The sequence below is a fragment of the Papio anubis genome, chromosome 11, assembly GCF_008728515.1.
Source record: "Papio anubis isolate 15944 chromosome 11, Panubis1.0, whole genome shotgun sequence".
Taxonomy (NCBI): domain Eukaryota; kingdom Metazoa; phylum Chordata; class Mammalia; order Primates; family Cercopithecidae; genus Papio; species Papio anubis.
Window position 1 is genome coordinate 13,710,203 of NC_044986.1, and position 16,891 is coordinate 13,727,093.

Genomic DNA, 16,891 nt, shown 5'->3' on the forward strand with positions numbered 1-16,891 from the left:
CTTCTTCCCTTGTTCCCAGGCTTAGGCGATTGAGAATTTCCTTTTTGTCTCTATGATTCGCCTATTCTGGACTTGGCATAAATGGAATCACGCAGCATGGGATGCTCTCTGTAACATTTGCAAGGTTGAGAGCGTAACATTTGCAAGGTTGAGAGCATGAAGGACGCTCCACTCCAAAATATGCCTAATTAGTATATCGATTATTTCCAGTTGCAAGTCTTGGAGAAATGGTGGCTTCAGAAAGGACCAGCTGACCTGCCTCTTCCTGCATGCAGCAAGCAGTGAAGATTCCTCTGGGAGGGGTCCCCTCTCCAAACCAGAGAGAGAAAATAGCCCTTATCACCAGAGACTGGAACTGAGGATGGCAATGGACCTGAATAAACATACTTCATGAAATAACACTTATCTTCCGCCTTTTTACACCCCCTCCTGTACCTCCTAGTGGATCTCCTAGAACATTTTATCACCCTTGCCAGATTTTCTTTGTCCCATTTTTCCTCCTCAAATTTATTGTTCTTTGTCTAAAACGTATAAAAGCATCTTGCTCTGCATAGTCTAAGTGATGCAGAAAAAAAAGCGTCTTGCTTTAGCCACTTCAGACTCGAGCCTCTTGTGAAGATCTCCATGGACATGCCAAACTAATAAAATGTGTATACCTCGCTCTTGTTAATCAGCTTGGTGTCAGTTTGGTTTCTAGATCTAGCTGAAGAGCCCACTAAGAGCGAAAAGGGGGATTAGAGGTGATCACTGGCTCCCCTGCGAGGCTCATCCATGGTGTAGCATATATCAGTATTGCATTCCTTTTTATGGTTGAATAATATTCCATGGAATAGATGGAGAGCTACCACGTTTGTGTATGCATCGTCAGTTGAGGGACATGGGTTGTTTCTGCTTTTCTGCTATGGGCCTTTGTGTACAAGTTTTAGCGTGGACGTATGTTTTCATTTATCTAGAGGAGACATGAAGAAGTGGAACTGCTGAGTGATATGGTAACTCCACATGGAGCTTTTTGAGGAACTGCCCAACTGTGTTCCAAAGGGGCTGCATCATTTTACATTTTCAACGCATATATAATTTTATAAACAGCTATATTGAGATAAAATTACATACAGTGGAATGCACATATGTAAACTATGTAAGTTTTGACCTGTGTACACTTACAAAACAATCACCACAGTCAAGATAGTGAACACATCAACTCAAAATAACCCTTGTGCCCCTTTGAAATCTGTCCTTCCAGCTGGGTGCAGTGGCTCATGCCTGTAATCCCAGTACTTTGAGAGGCTGAGACGGGCAGATCACTTGAGGCCAGGAGTTCGAGACCACCCTGGCCAACATGGGGAAACCCTATCTCTTAAAAATACAAAAATTAGCTGGGCCGGGCACGATGGCTCACGCCTGTAATCCCAGCACTTTGGGAGGTCAAGGTGGGCAATCACTTGAGGTCAGGAGTTTGAGACCAGCCTGGCCAACACGGTGAAACCCTGTCTCTACTAAAAATAGAAAAATTAGCTAGGCATGGTGGCGCACACGTGTAATCCTAGCTACTCGGGAGGCTGAGGCAGGAGAATTGCTTGAACCCGGGAGGCGAGATTGCAGTGAGCCGAGATCGTGCCACTGTACTCCAGCCTGGGCGGCAGCGTGAGACTCTGTCTCAAAAAAAAAAAACACAAAAAAACAAAAAAACTAACTGGGCGTGGTGGCACATGCCTGTAATCCCAGCTACTCGGGAGGCTGAAGCAGGAGAATCGCTTGAACCCGGGAGGCAGAGTTTGCAGTGAGCTGAGATCACGCCACTGGCACTGCCCCCAGCCTGGGTGACAGAATGAGATTCTGTCTCAAAAAAACAAAAAGAAATCCATTTTTCCCATCACTCCCCTACCCCTACTCCCCATTCTCCTCCAAACAACCACTGATCTGTTTCTGTTACTATAGTTTAGTTTGCATTTTCTAGAATTTTACATACATGAAATCATACAGTATATATCTTTTTTTGGTCTGTTTTTTTTTTCATTGAGAGTAATTATTTTGAGATTCACCTATATTTTTGAATGTGTCAATAATTCATTCTTTTGTATGTTTATACCACAATTTGTTTATCCATGCAGCTGCTGACGGACATCAGGTTGTTTCCAGGTTATGACAACTCAAGCTGGTGTGAACACTCATGTAGGAGTCTTTGTATGGACACATGTTTTCACTTTTCTTGCGTGAAATACCTAAGAGTGGAATGTTTGGATGATATGATAGGTATACATTTCACTTTTTAAGAAACTTCTAAGCCACCTTTGAGAGTGGCTGCACCATTTAGTATTCCCACCACCAATGTGCTCTTTCTAAGCTTTTTTTGGAAATTATCTTTGTTTTGAAATGTCATGCAGGTGCACCTTGTTGTAGGTCTGATATTGTGCCCATTATGGGCTTTTTCCATTTGGAGATGAATTTTCTTCAGTCTGGGAAATTCTTTCTCTCCTCTCCTCTCCTCTCTTCTTTTCTTTTCTTTCAGATGGAGTCTTGCTATGTTGCCCAGCCTGGAGTGCTGTGACTATTTCATAGGTGAGATCATAGCACACTACAGCCTCAAACTCCTGAGCTTAAGCAGTCCTGCTGCCCCAGCCTTCTGAGTAGCTGGTACTACAGTTCACACCACCATGCCCATCTCAGTCTGGGCAATTTTCTTGAATTATATCTTTAATTTTCTCTTTAACATTTTCTCTGTAATGTCTTTCTGGAACTCCTATTACTTGAATGGATTCTCCAATCTTTCTTCCTTTCTCTCCTTTTGTACATTTCTTCATCTGCTCTAATTTTCAGGAGATTTCTTCACCTTTATCTTCAAACTCCTGTATTGAAATGTTCTGTTTCTACTTCATTTTTATATTCCAATCTTTCTTCTTTTATGAATGGATGAAATAGCTTCTCTCTCCCCTTCTCTGAGCTAGTTAGAGTATTTTAAAAGATTCATGCCTACTCTCTCTTGTCTTTCATCTGAATTCCTATTTTCTGTTTCTCTCTGTCTCTCTCATTAGAGACATTCCTTAAATATCTGTGGTCTTTGCGTAGTCCTCACCCTTGAGAAGGAGGTGTCCAAAGCTCTTTGGAACTGTGTGTGTGAAAGAGGCATGTGGATTGTGTATCCCTCTGTAGTTGACCAGTGCTAACTCTGGAGAATGTTAAATGTTAATTTCCATTGTGTTTTTGTTTTGCTTTTTATTTTTATTTTTGGAGAGATTAAATTTGTTCTAGTACATCTGGCTGCTGGGGAAGGGGCTGAGGAAGAAGGGGCTCCCAATCCTTTGTGCAGACCTAGGCTTAATGCTCTCTTTGACCCCCACAGCTCATCTGCACCCTTAGCTCAGCCAGTGGTTCATAAGTCCAGAGCTTCTGTGCCTCACTATTTCCCAAGATAATGATTTCCTAAGGTAGGTGGCAGGGGAACTGAAGTCTCCTTATATAGACTTCTATCAATTCCCCCTTTTCAGTCCTTGCCTGTCCTCTTCTCTGGGGTCTGTGCCTTCGGGTCAGGAGCTCCTCTGAGGCTCTGCAGAGTGAACTGGCTTATTCTCACTGGCACACCCTGCCTGCATTTAGGTTGTAACTCCTTCCTCTTGTTAAGTGTTTCTGCTCTGCCATCTCCTTTCCAATTGGCTGAAATCTCTCTCCCATTATTGTCTCCTTTTTCTTTTCTTTTCTTTCTTTTTTTCTTTTTCTTTTTTTTTTTTTTTTATGGAGTTTCGCTCTTGTTGCCCAGGCCGGAGTGTAACGGCGCAATCTTGGCTCACTGCAACCTCCACCTCCCAGGATCAAGCGATTCTCCTGCCTCAGCCTCCCGAGTAGCTGGGATTACGCCTCCCGAGTAGCTGGGATTACAGGCACGCACCACCATGCCCAGTTAATCTTGTATTTTTAGTAGAGATGGGGCTTCTCCATGTTGGTCAGGCTGGTCTTGAACTCCCAACCTCAGGTGATGTGCCCGTCTTGGCCTCCCAAGTACTGGGATTACAGGCATGAGCCACCGCGCCTGGCCATGTTGTCTCCTTTTACATACACCTTGCCCAGGTGGGTTTATACCTTGTTTTATTTTTGTAGAGGCAAGGTCTCACTATGTTACCCAGGCTAGTCTCAAACTCCTGAGCTCAGTGATCCTCCTGCCTGGACCTCCCAAATTGTTGGGATTACAGGTGTGATCCGTGCCTAGCCTCTACCTTATTTTTTCATTATTATTATTATTATTATTATTATTATTATTATTATTATTTGAGATGGAGTTTCACTCTGTGTCCAGGGCTGGAGTACAGTGGAATGATCTTGGCTCACTGCAACCTCTGCCTCCTGGGTTCAAGTGATTCTTGTGCCTCAGCCTCCTGAGTAGCTGGGATTATAGGCACACACCACCACACCTGGCTAATTTTTGTATTTTTTTGTATTTTTAGTAGAGACGGGGTTTCACCATGTTGGCCAGGCTGTTCTCGAACTTCTGACCTCATGTGATCTGCCCACCTCGGCCTCCCAAAGTGCTGAGATAACAGGCATGAGCCACCATGCCTGGCCTTAATGCCTTTTCTATCATCTTAGTGGACTTTGGGGAGAGAGGAGATAAGTATTCCTTCTCTTGATTCATCAGCATATTTTTGTTGAGTGTTTACTCTGTGACAGACACTCTCCTAGGTGCTAGGACAGCAGGGAAAAAAACAGTGACAATTCTCTGCCTCCACTGAGCCCACATGCAAGGGAGCATGTAATGTAGCGGATGTGGGCTGCAGGGAGAGGCAAGCAGTGGACATACTAAGTGGATCATAGTCTGTTAGAGGGCCATGCATGCTTTGGAGAAACGTGGCAGGAATGGAAATAAAAGGTGTGAAAGTGCAGGGGGAGGGGCTGCTATTTTAAACAGGATGGATGGATGAGAGACCTCACTGAGAAGGTGACATTTGGATAAAGACCTGGAGAAACTGGAGGACGATGCTATGCATGTGCCAGGGAGGAGTGTCCCAGACAGAAGGGACTTAAGTGGGTCATGAGGAGGGAATGCATGGAGGAGTTTCAGGGATGAGGAGGAGCCCTGTGGCAGGGGTGAAGGAGTAAGTGGGAAGGCCAGGAGTGGAAGGATTGGAGACCCAACCATGTGGGACCTTGCAGGTCTCTGCATGACCATGGGCAACCTCTCTGGGCAACGTGGGGAGCGGCTACAGAATTTTGAGCAGAGGGTTGACGTGGTGAGATGTCCCTGGTTTTGAAAGGATCACTCTGGTTGCTGGGTTTGGAATAGGTGCTGGCAAGGTCGCCCTTAGGAGGCACCTGTGGTACTCCAGGCAGGAGATGGTGGCTTCGGCAAGGGTGACTGCAGTGGAGATGGAGACAGTGGGAAGTGAGGGATTCTGCGTGTATTTCGAAGGATTCCTTGATCACTAGTCAAAAGACATGAGAAACGATCCCAAGACAATTATCTGAGCAACTGGAAGGTTGAAGTTGCTTTTAATGGAGGTGGAAGAGTTGTTCTGTTTGGATGTATTCCTTTTCAGGTGTCCTATCAGACGTCCAAGAGGAGATATCAGGTTGGAGATAGAAAGGTGGGAGTCCTGCCCCTTTTCAGCAGGAAGTAGCCAGAAAGAGTCATCATCCAACACTCCCTAACAGCAGTTAGGGTTACCACTTCCGAGGGGGGAATGATACAGGAGTTAAGAAGAAATTACTCAGATAGTGAGGGTATGGGAGTCCTCAGTGAGGTTTTCCTTTTTAAGAAAGCAACCCTAAAATCACTTCCTAACAAAGAGCAGCCTGTAAAATCAAACTGCAGACATAGACAAGCAAGCTGGATGCTGGCATGGGTGATTGCCGGCAGGAAGAAAGCTACCTGGGACTAGGCATGTTCAAAATGGCGGCTCCATCTTCCCTTGTCTTTGCCAGCCACATGTATATAAGGAGCAGACAGGATGTCACCAGTCAAGTGGAAAACTCATTTGTGTAATAGCATTAGGGTGGGGTGGCCAGCCTTCCCTGCGCGCTATGTAAACGTCACATCTGATGAAACCAGTCTGTGGGCCCTACGTAAATCAGACACCGCCTTCTCAAGCCTGCCTATAAAATCTGGGGAGAACCCCCCCCCCGGCCAGTCTTTCCTTTCGGAAGCCCCTTTCCCTCCCTAGAGAGAGAACTGTTCTCCCTTCTCTTTCTCCTGCCTATTAAACTTTCCGCTCCTTAGCTCCCCGCCCCCCAAAAAAGGTGGGAGTCCTGAGATGTGAAAAGGGTATTTGATACGAACTTTGGATGATAACAATGTATCAGTGTAGGTTCCTTGATTGTCCAAATGTACCTCTCTGGTGTGGGAGGTCATATGCTATGAGAGGCTATGCGTGTTTGGGGCAGGAGGCACGTGGAATTCTACTGCCTGTTCAGTTTTCCTGTGAACCTAAAATTGCTCTAAAAATAAAATTTACTTTTGCCAGGCACGGTGGCTCACTTAATCCCAGCACTCTGGGAAGCCAAGGTGGGCGGATCACGAGATCAGGAGATGGAGACCAGCCTGGCCAACATGGTGAAATCCCGTCTCTACTAAAATACAAAAATTTAGCCAGGTGTGGTGGTGCACACCTGTAATCCCAGCTACTTGGGAGGCTGAGGCAGGAGAATTGCTTGAACCCGAGAGGCAGAGGTTGCAGTGAGCCGAGATTGTGCCACTGCATTCCAGCCTGGTGACAGAGCGAGACTGGGTCTCAAAAAAAATAAAAATAAAAATAAAAATAAAATAATAATATAATAAAATTTACTTTAAAAAACATGGTATTATAAAAATCCAGCCTGCTGGGCACGGTGGCTCACGCCTGTAATCCCAACACTTTAGGAGGCCTAGGCGGATGGATCACCTGAGGTCGGGAGTTTGAGACCAGCCTGACCAACATGGAGAAATCCTGTCTTTACTAAAAAGTACAAAATTAGCCGGGTGTGGTGCCGCATGCCTGTAATCCCAGCTACTCGGGAGGCTGAGGCAGGGGAATTGCTTGAACCCGGGAGGCGGAGGTTGCAGTGAGCCGAGATCGCGCCATTGCAGTACTCCAGCCGGGGCAACAAGAGTGAAACACTGTCTCAAAAAAAAAATAAATAAAAAATAAAAAAAAATTAGCCATTCATGGTGGCATGTGCCTGTAGTCCCAGCTACTTAGGAGGCTAAGAAAGGAGGATCGCTTGAACCTAGAAATTCCAGATGAGCCTGGCAACAAAGGGAGACAGACCCCCATCTCTGCAATAAATAAATAAATAAATAAAAATTAGAGCTAGGCGTGGTAGTGTTCACCTGTGGTCCCAGCTACTGAAGAGAGCTGAGGTGGGAGGAGAGGATTGCTTGAGCCTGGGAGGTGGAGGCTGCAGTGAGCCGTGATTGCACCACTGCATTCCAGCCTGGGTGACATTACGAGACTCCGTCTCAAACAAACAAACCAGATAAAGAGTGCTGTACCAGGAAAACTGCCTGACCAGGAGTCGGGAAACCTAGTATCACATCATAGCTAAACACAAGTTCAGCTGCTGTCTGAGTCTCAGTTTCCTGATCTGCAGCATAATATGCTGATCCCCAAGGATCCTCCAGCTGTGATATGCCAGGAATGTGGGACTTGAAGTGCAAGAGAGATCGAAGGTGGGAAAGGCAGCCAGTGTCTGCTTGCTCCTTCCATGGGAAATTAAGAGTTTTAAGAAAGCAAAACTAATGTAAAAATGAAGGTTTACCCAGGAGTGGGTAGCAGTGAGCTATGATTGTACCACTGCACTCTAGCCTGGATGACAGATGGAGACCCTGACTCTTTGTTTTTATTTTTGTTTTTTGAGACGGAGTCTCACTCTGTCACCAGGCTGGAGTGCAGTGACGTGATCTCAGCTCACTGCAACCTCCAACTCCCTGGTTCAAGCGACTGTCCTGTCTCAGCCTCCCGAGTAGCTGGGATTACAGGCACATGCCACCACGTCCAGCTAATTTTTATATTTTTAGTAGAGACAGAGATTCACCATGTTGGCCAGGATGGTCTCAATCTCCTGACCTCATGATCTGCCCCCGTCGGCCTCCCAAAGTGCTGGGATTACAGCGTGAGACACCTCGCCCAGTGAGACTCTGACTCTTAAAAAAAGTTGGAGTTGGGGGAGGAGGTCGGGGACCAGATGCTCTAGCTCACACCTGTAATCCCAGCACTTTGGGAGGCCGAGGTAGGAGGTCAGGAGTTTGTGACCATCCTGGGCAGCATAGCAAGACCCCATCTCTACAAAAATAAATGAATAAATGAATAAATGAAAAAAAAAATAAATGAATGACACCTGTAATGCCAGCACTTTGGGAGGCTGAGGGGTGGATCACGAGGTCAGGATTTCAAGACCAGCCTGACCAACATGGTGAAACCCTATCTCTACTAAAAATACAAAAATTAGCCGGGCATGGTGGCACGTGCCTGTAATCCCAGCTACTCAGGAGGCTAAGGTAGGAGAACCACTTGAACCTGGGAGGCAGAGGTTACCATGAGCCGAGATTGCGCCACTGCACTCCAGCCTGGGCAACAGAGCGAGACTCCATTTCCAATAAATAAATAAATAAATAAAATTTAAAATAAAAAAAGAATGAATAAATGCATACATACATACATATATACATAAGTAGCAGGGTATGGTGGTGCACTCCTGTAGCCCTAGTTACTCAGGAAGCTGAGGTAGGAGGATTGCTTGAGCTCAGGAATTCAAGGCTGCAGTGAGCCATGATCACAGCACGACACTCCAGCCTGGGCGACAGAACAAGTCCCTGTCTCTGAAAAACAAAACACAAAACCACAACAGAAATGAAGCCTTATATATTTTTGTGGCATTAAACCCAGCAGAGATTTCAACTAGTCTCTAATTAGTGATTTTTCTCCGATTTAAAAGCACATACACTGCAGAAGTTTGCAAAACAGGAAAATGTAATGATGAAAAGTAAAATAACTCATTATCCTATCATCTAGAGATATAGTCTAGTAATATTTAGGTGTAATTAACTGCTAGCTTGCTATGCATAAACATACCATATTCTCCTCTTCCTCAACACTGAAAATTTTCTGTATATTTGTATCCTGATTTTTCAACGAGAGCTTCGTCTAAGATTCTTTCATTTTTCTCTTTGCACCAGTTTTTTCCACCAAGTTCCAAAGATTTTTCACAGTTTTTTACAACTGTTAAATATTCTATCACAAGAATATGTTATACCTTAGTCATTCTCTTAGTGGGCATTTTTAGCTACTGTAAATAACGCTGATAAAAAGAAGTGTTACGTTGTTTAATTGTACACCTAAATGTTTGCATCATTTGTTTTTCTTTTGGCACAAATTACCAGTTATAGAATTATTCACTAGTCCAAGAGGTATAAACATTTTGAAGACTCTTACATATGTTGTCAAATACATATCTTAACACATCTGCTTCTCTTCCTTCTAGAGAGTTGCAACAATTTACTTTCCCTCTTTCACAGCATAGTAACAATGTGAACACCACAGTGTTACTAACCCTGCCAATTTCCTATAACTGAAAAGAAATCCACTTTTGACTGGCTGTATGATAAAGTTTATCATTTATTAAAACATCACTGTAGGGGGAGTAAGAGTAATTAAAATTCCAGTAATTTTTTTGTGTGCCTACATGTGCTGGGCACTATGCCAGATGCTTTTTTGTTTATTGCTATCAAACACCACTTGCTTGGAGTGTAGGTGGCACCTCTCCTTGCCCTGTCCCTTGAGGCTGCGATGTGTTTGAGGACACAGCTGGTGTGTCCACACAGCTGGTTGCTGTTTGCTCAGGATTAGTACCCAGGTCTCTTGACTTTAAGTTGGCCACTTAATCATTTTACTATAGCTTGTCTGCCTCAACTGGCCTAGAATAGTCTTGTTATATAAACTCTGGTGATGAGAGGCTCTAAAATGTATTCACGGCTTACCAATTTTTTAGTTTCTGGGTAGAATGAAAATATTGAACTCCAAAGCCAGTAATCCCTCTGAAATCTTGTGTTACCAGAAGACATCTGGGTCTCTTGCTTCTTGCCTGATGTGAACGCCCTTGAACCAAAAGTGAGACCAGCAGGGGCAGAAAAGGGGCTAAACTGCTCATCCTCTTCTTCCGCACACTGGCTACCACAGTTTGTTTGTGAAGACTTGACTTAGGAGGCTAAGGAGGGAAGATCACTTGAGAGCCCAGAAGTCAGAAATCAGCCTGGACAACGTAGTGAGACCCTTGTGTCTACAAAAAAAAAAAAAAAAAAAAAAAAAGGCTTCAGAAAGTGCATGCTGGACTTACAGGAAAAATGCCATTTGGATGGTGAGCACCTTCAATCCAATGCAAATCATGGTTGGAACTTAATCGTGTGTGTGTGTGCCTGTGTGTGTGTGTATGTGCGCATTTGGCAAGTTTTAGGAGTTAGGAGGCTTTATACTTTTATACGTGTTTTTTTTGCACAGTGCACTTCGAAAACTGGCTTTTGAACCTTTAGAAACTTAAAACAGTTATTTACAGCAATTTCATGAGGACAATCTTTCAATGTCCCAGGCAAAAATTTTAAACTGTGTACATTAAACATTAACCATGCATTTTTTTTTTTTTTTTTTTGAGATGGAGTCTTGCTCAGTCGCCCAGGCTGGAGTGCAATGGCTCGAGCTCAGTTCACTGCAACCTCTGCCTCCTGGGTTCAAGCAATTCTCCTGCCTCAGCCTCCCGAGTAGCTGGGATTATGGACACCTGCCACTACACCCAGCTAATTTTGTATTTTTAGCAGAGATGAGGTTTCACCATGTTGGTCAGGCTGGTCTCGAACTCCTGACCTCAGGTGATCGGCCTGCCTTGGCCTCCCAAAGTGCTAGGATTACAGGCATGAGCCACGGCGCCCAGCCTTTTTCCCCTTTTTTTGGAGACAGAGTCTTGCTCTGTCACCCAGGCTGGAGTGCAGTGGTGAGATCTCGGCTCACTGCAACTTCCTCCTCCAGATCTTGGCTTACTGCAACCTCCTCCTCTGGGGCTCAAGTGATTCTTCTGCCTCAGCCTCCTAAGTAGCTGGGATTACAGGTGCCTGCCACCAGGCCTGGCTAATTTTTGTATTTTTAGTAGAGATGGGGCTTCACCATGTTAGCCAGGCTGGTCTTGAACTCCTGACCTCAGGTAATCCGCCCGCCTCCACCTCCCAAAGTGCTGGGATTACAGATGTCAGCCACAGCGTCGGGCCCTAACTATGCATCTTAATTTTTGTACTTACTGTCTGATGTGCTAACAGGACAGTAAAAGTGATTGAAGGCTGCTATATTTTCCCTTTATTTAAGAGATGCCTGGAGTTCTCAGCTCAGGAGGGATTCATAGCATGTCTTAAGCCACACCAGTGTTTTTCAGGACACGCTAGGGTGGACTTGGCAACTAGCATAACATTGAGCTGCTGTGCCTAACTTTTACCCCTGTGTGCCAGTGTGCTTATTTCCTGTGTTAGGATTACTTGTAATTTCGTCTCGGGGAAGTTTTCTGGGTGGGTGCGTTGCACCAATTCCCTTGTTATTGTTACAAGAATGCAGTGACCTCACTTGGATCCAGGACTCTGCCAGCATTTAAAATCCTGCTCTTACGAAAGGTGAAACCTTGCCTATAGTTAAGTATCACAGCTTGATCCCATTACAATGAGATGGAAGTTTGTCTGCGCCCGGAGCAGGCCAACAACAGCAGTTTTAAAAGCAGAACGCCCCTCGCTGGGTCTAACCTTGTTCTTGGTCACCGCGTTCGCTTCAGGAGCCTGGAAATCCTCTTGTGGCAGAAGTGGGAGAGTGCTTGGAAATGCCCTGAGGAAAACGACTTTTAAGGGGGAATAGCGGGGAGCAAAACAAGAAGCAACCACCGGACACACTTGGGGTGCAACTGGGGCTGTGGGGTGGGTAGACGGAGAGGGAAAGTGAGCAGAACTGGAAGCTCAGAATAGAAGATACAAAAGAAAGTGCCAAGTAGTGAAAAAAACTGCAAAAGGACGGGGGGGGAATGGGGGGGAGGGCGACTGGGGAACAGTTTAGAAAAACAGCAATTAGTACAGCTAAAAATAAAGACCAATTTAGAGACAAAGCCAGATACACAAGGAGAAAAATAAAACTCGCCAGAAAGACAATTTCTTGCAAACCAAATGTTCAAGAAAATGGGGGCTAATGACATCCCCTCTGGGGCTGCTCTGTAGAAGAAATGAAATAATAGGAGACCGTGGAGCGCGCAGCGCCCAGCAGGTGACGCCGTGGGGGCCTGAGTGGTCCCGGTCGTGGAGCCTGAAGGCCCTGCCAGAGGCTGTGCCCACGTGTCCCCAAAGTTCAAGAAGTGTCCCGAGAGCGCGGTTTGCCGGACAGAGCACCGCCCGGCGCTGGAAGCGGGGGGTTCCTGCGGAATTCTCTCAGGTCTCCCCGAGTCCTGGCGCCCGCGCGGCACAGCCAGGGGAGAGGGCGCCCACCCGCGGCGGCTCGGCTAGCTCAGCGCACCGGCCTTGGGGACGCCCCACACGCATTCGCGGGGCGGGAAGGCGCAGCGCCCACGAAGTCGGGGAGCAGCCAGGCCCCGGCAGGCGGGGATCCTGGTGACGAGGAGGCAAAGGCCACGGGCTGGGTCGCGCCTGAACTCTGCAGAACAGCGAGGCCTCGGCTTCCCGGCCTGTGACCCAGGAGGGGACCCCGCCTGCCACCCGCGAAGGCTCGCTGGGAGCCCCGAAGCGCGGTGCGCCCGCGGCGCCGTGCCCGTTTCTCCGGGGCTGCAGGGAGAAGGCGGGAGACCGCGATGGGCGCGGGAGCTTAAAGCTGGGCGGGGCCGGCCGGAACGGCATCTCGGGCGAGGGCCAGGGATCCCGGGACGCGCTAACCGCCTCTGCTGGGCTACTAAGTTCCCGGCGACGCGGGCTCCCTCTGGGCCGGCGCACCCCATCCCAGGCGCAGGACAGACTCCCGGCAATCGGGGGTCACCCGGGGCTGCCCTGCCCCGCCCAGGCACCCCGGAGCGGAACCGCGAGCCCCCACCGGCGGGGGCGGGCAGGGCGCACGGAGCGCGCCACGCGGCGCCTGGCTAGGAGGAGGGCGGCGGGCGGGGACTTAGCGCTCCGGGGCGGTGCTGAGCCCGCTCCTCCTCCTTGCCCTCCTCCTCCTCCTCGCCCTCCTCCTCCTCCTCGCCTTCCTCCGGCTCAGCCGCCGCGCCGCCGGGTTGCTCCTGCTTCCTCCCCGGGCGCCCGCGGCGATGTTCAACCGCGCCGTGAGCCGGCTGAGCAGGAAGCGGCCACCGTCAGGTAAGCGGCTCCAGGGGCCCGCGGGCTGGGGGTCGGGGCGCCGCTTCGCCCACCCGGCCTCCTGCCCTCCCTCCTGTGCTCTGGCGCGGCTCGGCGGTACCTCCTAGACTGGAGCCCGGGCCGACCGCACCACTTCTCCACGCTGGGTCCCGCACCTTCGCTATCCCAGCTGCGACGGGAGCGCAGAGCTCCTCCGGGCGCCCCGGGGAGGAAGTTTGGCTGAAAGAGGAACAGCCGCAGTTTTCTTTTTAGTGATGGTCTGGGAGAAAAAGGAGCGCCCAAATTCCCCAAACTTTGGAGGTGACATGGGGCTCCAGATTCCGAAAGCAGAACGGCGCGCGGGCTTCTCCCTCAGTGGCCCTCTCCGCCTCCGCTGCGGGCGTGGGTGGAAGGGTGCCGAGCGCCCGGGGGAGCACGGCTGGACCCGGGCATCCGACTGGGCGCCTGGGCCTGGGGCGCCGGGGCCTTCGCTTCTGCCGCAAGGAGCCGAAAGGTGCGGTCGCGAGGGTGGCGGAACCCCAGGATGGAGAAGGGCACCTCTGCGGTGCGTGCCAGCGAAGTTCTGACGTTACGAAGGATTCGCCTTGGCTGTCACTCTGGGCCAGCCTGAGCCACCATCTGGGGCAACTTGATAGGACAAAGACCCCACGGTGAAGGTGGAGCCATGCCCTTGATTCTGGTCCTTCTACCCTTTGGCTCATCACAATAGCTACGACCTGTACAGGCCTTCGGGTGCGCCAAGGGCTTTGTCCACCGCGTTGGGTGAACTCTCCCTTCACCCCTAGGACAACCTGGTGCGCGAGAAGGGAACGAAGCCAGGCGCTGTTAGGTGACTTGCCCCAGTCACACCCAGCAGGTGATGGGGAGGCTTTCAAACTCAGGTTCGCCTGACTCTGGAGTTCAGAGGCTTTGCCGGGCTTCCCACGCCGAGATTCACTTCTGCTTGGCGCTCAGAGTCGGAACACGTTGGTGCATTTCCTTTCTGCTACCTGATACTTTATGAGGGACATTGTGGTTTAGAGACTGGGACCAGACTGGCTAGATCCGAATCTCACCTTCGCCATATTCACCAGCCGTGGGACCTCTCTGCAGAATAAGGGTCTGCAAAATGGGAATAACAGTAGCTACTCGCCTTTTTAAGCACTTAATTGGAACCTGTCTCCCATCCATCAAGTTTTGCAAATTATTGTATTTAATATGTAGGATTTCGTAGGGTTGTTATAATGATCTTACATTGTTGCCCGGCACGTACTAAGTGCTCCATTAGCGTTAGCGGTCATGTAAACCTTTTTGTGTTGCATGTGAGTCAAAGAATTCCCTTGTGGGTGTTAATGTTAACTATTCTCTGTGGTTGGCACAGGCCTGTGGAGAGCTGCTCAGAGCCTGGACTCGAATTAAACTCTTGGTTCTAACCTTGACTCTGTCATTCAGCAACACTGGGCAAATTACCTAATCTTTCTGTGCCTCCGTTTCAATGAAGTGCTGGAACTGGCTCAAACTGGCTTGCAAGAGCCAGTTACTAAATATTCAAAAAGTTTGGGAACTGGTTGCTAAACCTTAGGTAGCTTGAAAGTAGTTATGATGGGATATTTACATCATGAAAATCAACAAAGCTAAAAATGAAGGCTTCATTTTGACTCAGGAGAGCTGATTTCCAGCACACCTCTGAATCACTTTCTCCATCTGCAAAGTGGGTTTCATGGGATCATGGGGTTAAATACTCAAAACCATATGAAGCCCCTAGTACAATGTGTGGCACTCAATAAATGTGTAATAATTATTAGTTTTTCTCCCTTTTGCCTATTATAAATAGAGCTGCTATGAATAGCCCTGTACACGTTACTTATTACTTTAGATTACTTTTGGGTTGAAGACTGACAAATACAACCGTTGTATCCTGGGAGATACATGGATTTGGGGTGATTTTGCATGTAGCCATGTTGCACTCCAAAAAGGCTGAATGCAGTTTTAGGGAATAAATTGTTTCAGGGCAACAAATTTTAAGCCTCATGAAATGTGGTTACATCATTGATAAAAAGGCAGTCTCAGGCCGAGCGCAGTGGCTCACACCTATGATCCTAGTACTTTGGGAGGCTGAGGCAGGAGAATTGCTTGAGCTCAGGAGTTCCAGATAAGCCTGGGAAACGTGGCAAAACCCCGTCTCTACAAAAATAAAAAATAAAAAAATTAGCCAGGCATGGTGGTGCATGCCTATAGTCCCAGCTCCTTAGACGGCTGAGATGAGAGGATGACTTGAGCCTGGGAGGTTAAGGCCGCGGTCAGCTTAGATTGTGCCACTGCACTTCACCTGGGTGACAGAGTGAGACTCAAAGAAAAGGAAGGAAGGAAGGAAGGAAGGAAGGAAGGAAGGAAGGAAGGAAGGAAGAAAGATCAGCCACTAAACATCGTGGATTGGTACTGGATGCCTCGACTCCAATAGCCTGATTTTCTTTGGAATTGTAGGTCTAGGGTCTTTCCCCATCATGGAAAATAACAGAAGTTCTTACCTGACTGGTCATCACCACCAAGCCATGGGCAAAGAAGAAGCCTAGTGAGAAAGGGGTCGTTTGGGCCTGGGGGCGGAGGTACTGAGAAGACAGCCAAGTGATTTTTGGGACCATGTACTGATTTTTTTTTTTGTAATTTTGAATTATTTTTCTTAAGGAGGATTCTCAAATTGTATAAACTTCAGGCTCTACAAAAGCCGGAGCTGCTCCTGCAGGACCCCTGATTTGGACCTGGTTGTGGTCCTGCCTCCCCCAGCACTTTCTATTTTACACTCTTCCTACCTTTCAGCAGAATCTCACTGGAGACACTGTCTTTCTGCGGAGGATTTGGAGCTCCTAACCCCACCTTCCAAGGTTCAGAGTGGGATTTCCTTATTCTTCTTCCTGAGGTTTCTCAAAGTGTGTTCCACCCGTCCTGTGGGTTCAGGAGGGCCTGGATAAAGTCCAGCTTCTCGGGCCTCGCCCAGACCCACTGGTTCAATCTTGGGGATGGTAGGTAGGTGGGAGGGTGGGGTGCGTCTTTGACAAGCACCCCGGGGGAATTCTCAGGCCAGTGAAATGTGAGGGTCCCCCAACAGGATTCTGTCCACTCACCCTGCCCAGTTATCAACCTTGCATTGTTGGTAACTGAAAGATGCCCATCTGAGATGCCAAGCTGAAGCCACCCGACTCCCTATCCCTGCAGCTGCACCCAGGGGTGACCTCTCAGGGGAATTCCCACCCTGCCAGGCAGGCATCGGCCTTCCCCTCGGGCCTGTCATGCAGGATCCCATTAAACCCTTGGGAACAGTTTTAAGTTTATGGCTGGGCTTGTTTTATGTAAAGATGACAGTTTGCATAGCAGTTTAATGTCTTTGTTTTAACAACGCGGCTGCAGGGTAGCCTTGGCAGCTGGGGCAACTTTCTCTGCAGAACATCACTGGCCCAGGCCTGCGGGGAAAGAGGTGCCCGCTGAGGGGTGTTGTTTTCTACAGGTATGGTCAAGCCCATGAGCCAGCTGAGCCTCTGGGACCTGCTCTGGTCACCACCTAGTGCAGCCCATAGCCTGGTGGGTGTGAGGTGCTCACTGTGTTTTATCTGCGTTGGCTGATTTGTATTTGATGTGATG

The 16,891-nt window shown here is 48.2% G+C and overlaps 1 protein-coding gene across 1 annotated transcript in view; it reads left to right on the forward strand.

Moving 5' to 3' along the window:
• Nucleotides 1-13,142: 13,142 nt before the first annotated feature.
• Nucleotides 13,143-16,891, forward strand: part of RGS10 (regulator of G protein signaling 10) — a 42,103-nt gene continuing 38,354 nt past the window's right edge. Inside the window, exon 1 of the mRNA XM_003904328.4 lies at nt 13,143-13,276. Coding sequence (XP_003904377.1) covers nt 13,228-13,276 — 49 coding nt within the window. The 5' untranslated portion in view covers nt 13,143-13,227. The remainder of the gene's footprint in view (nt 13,277-16,891) is intronic.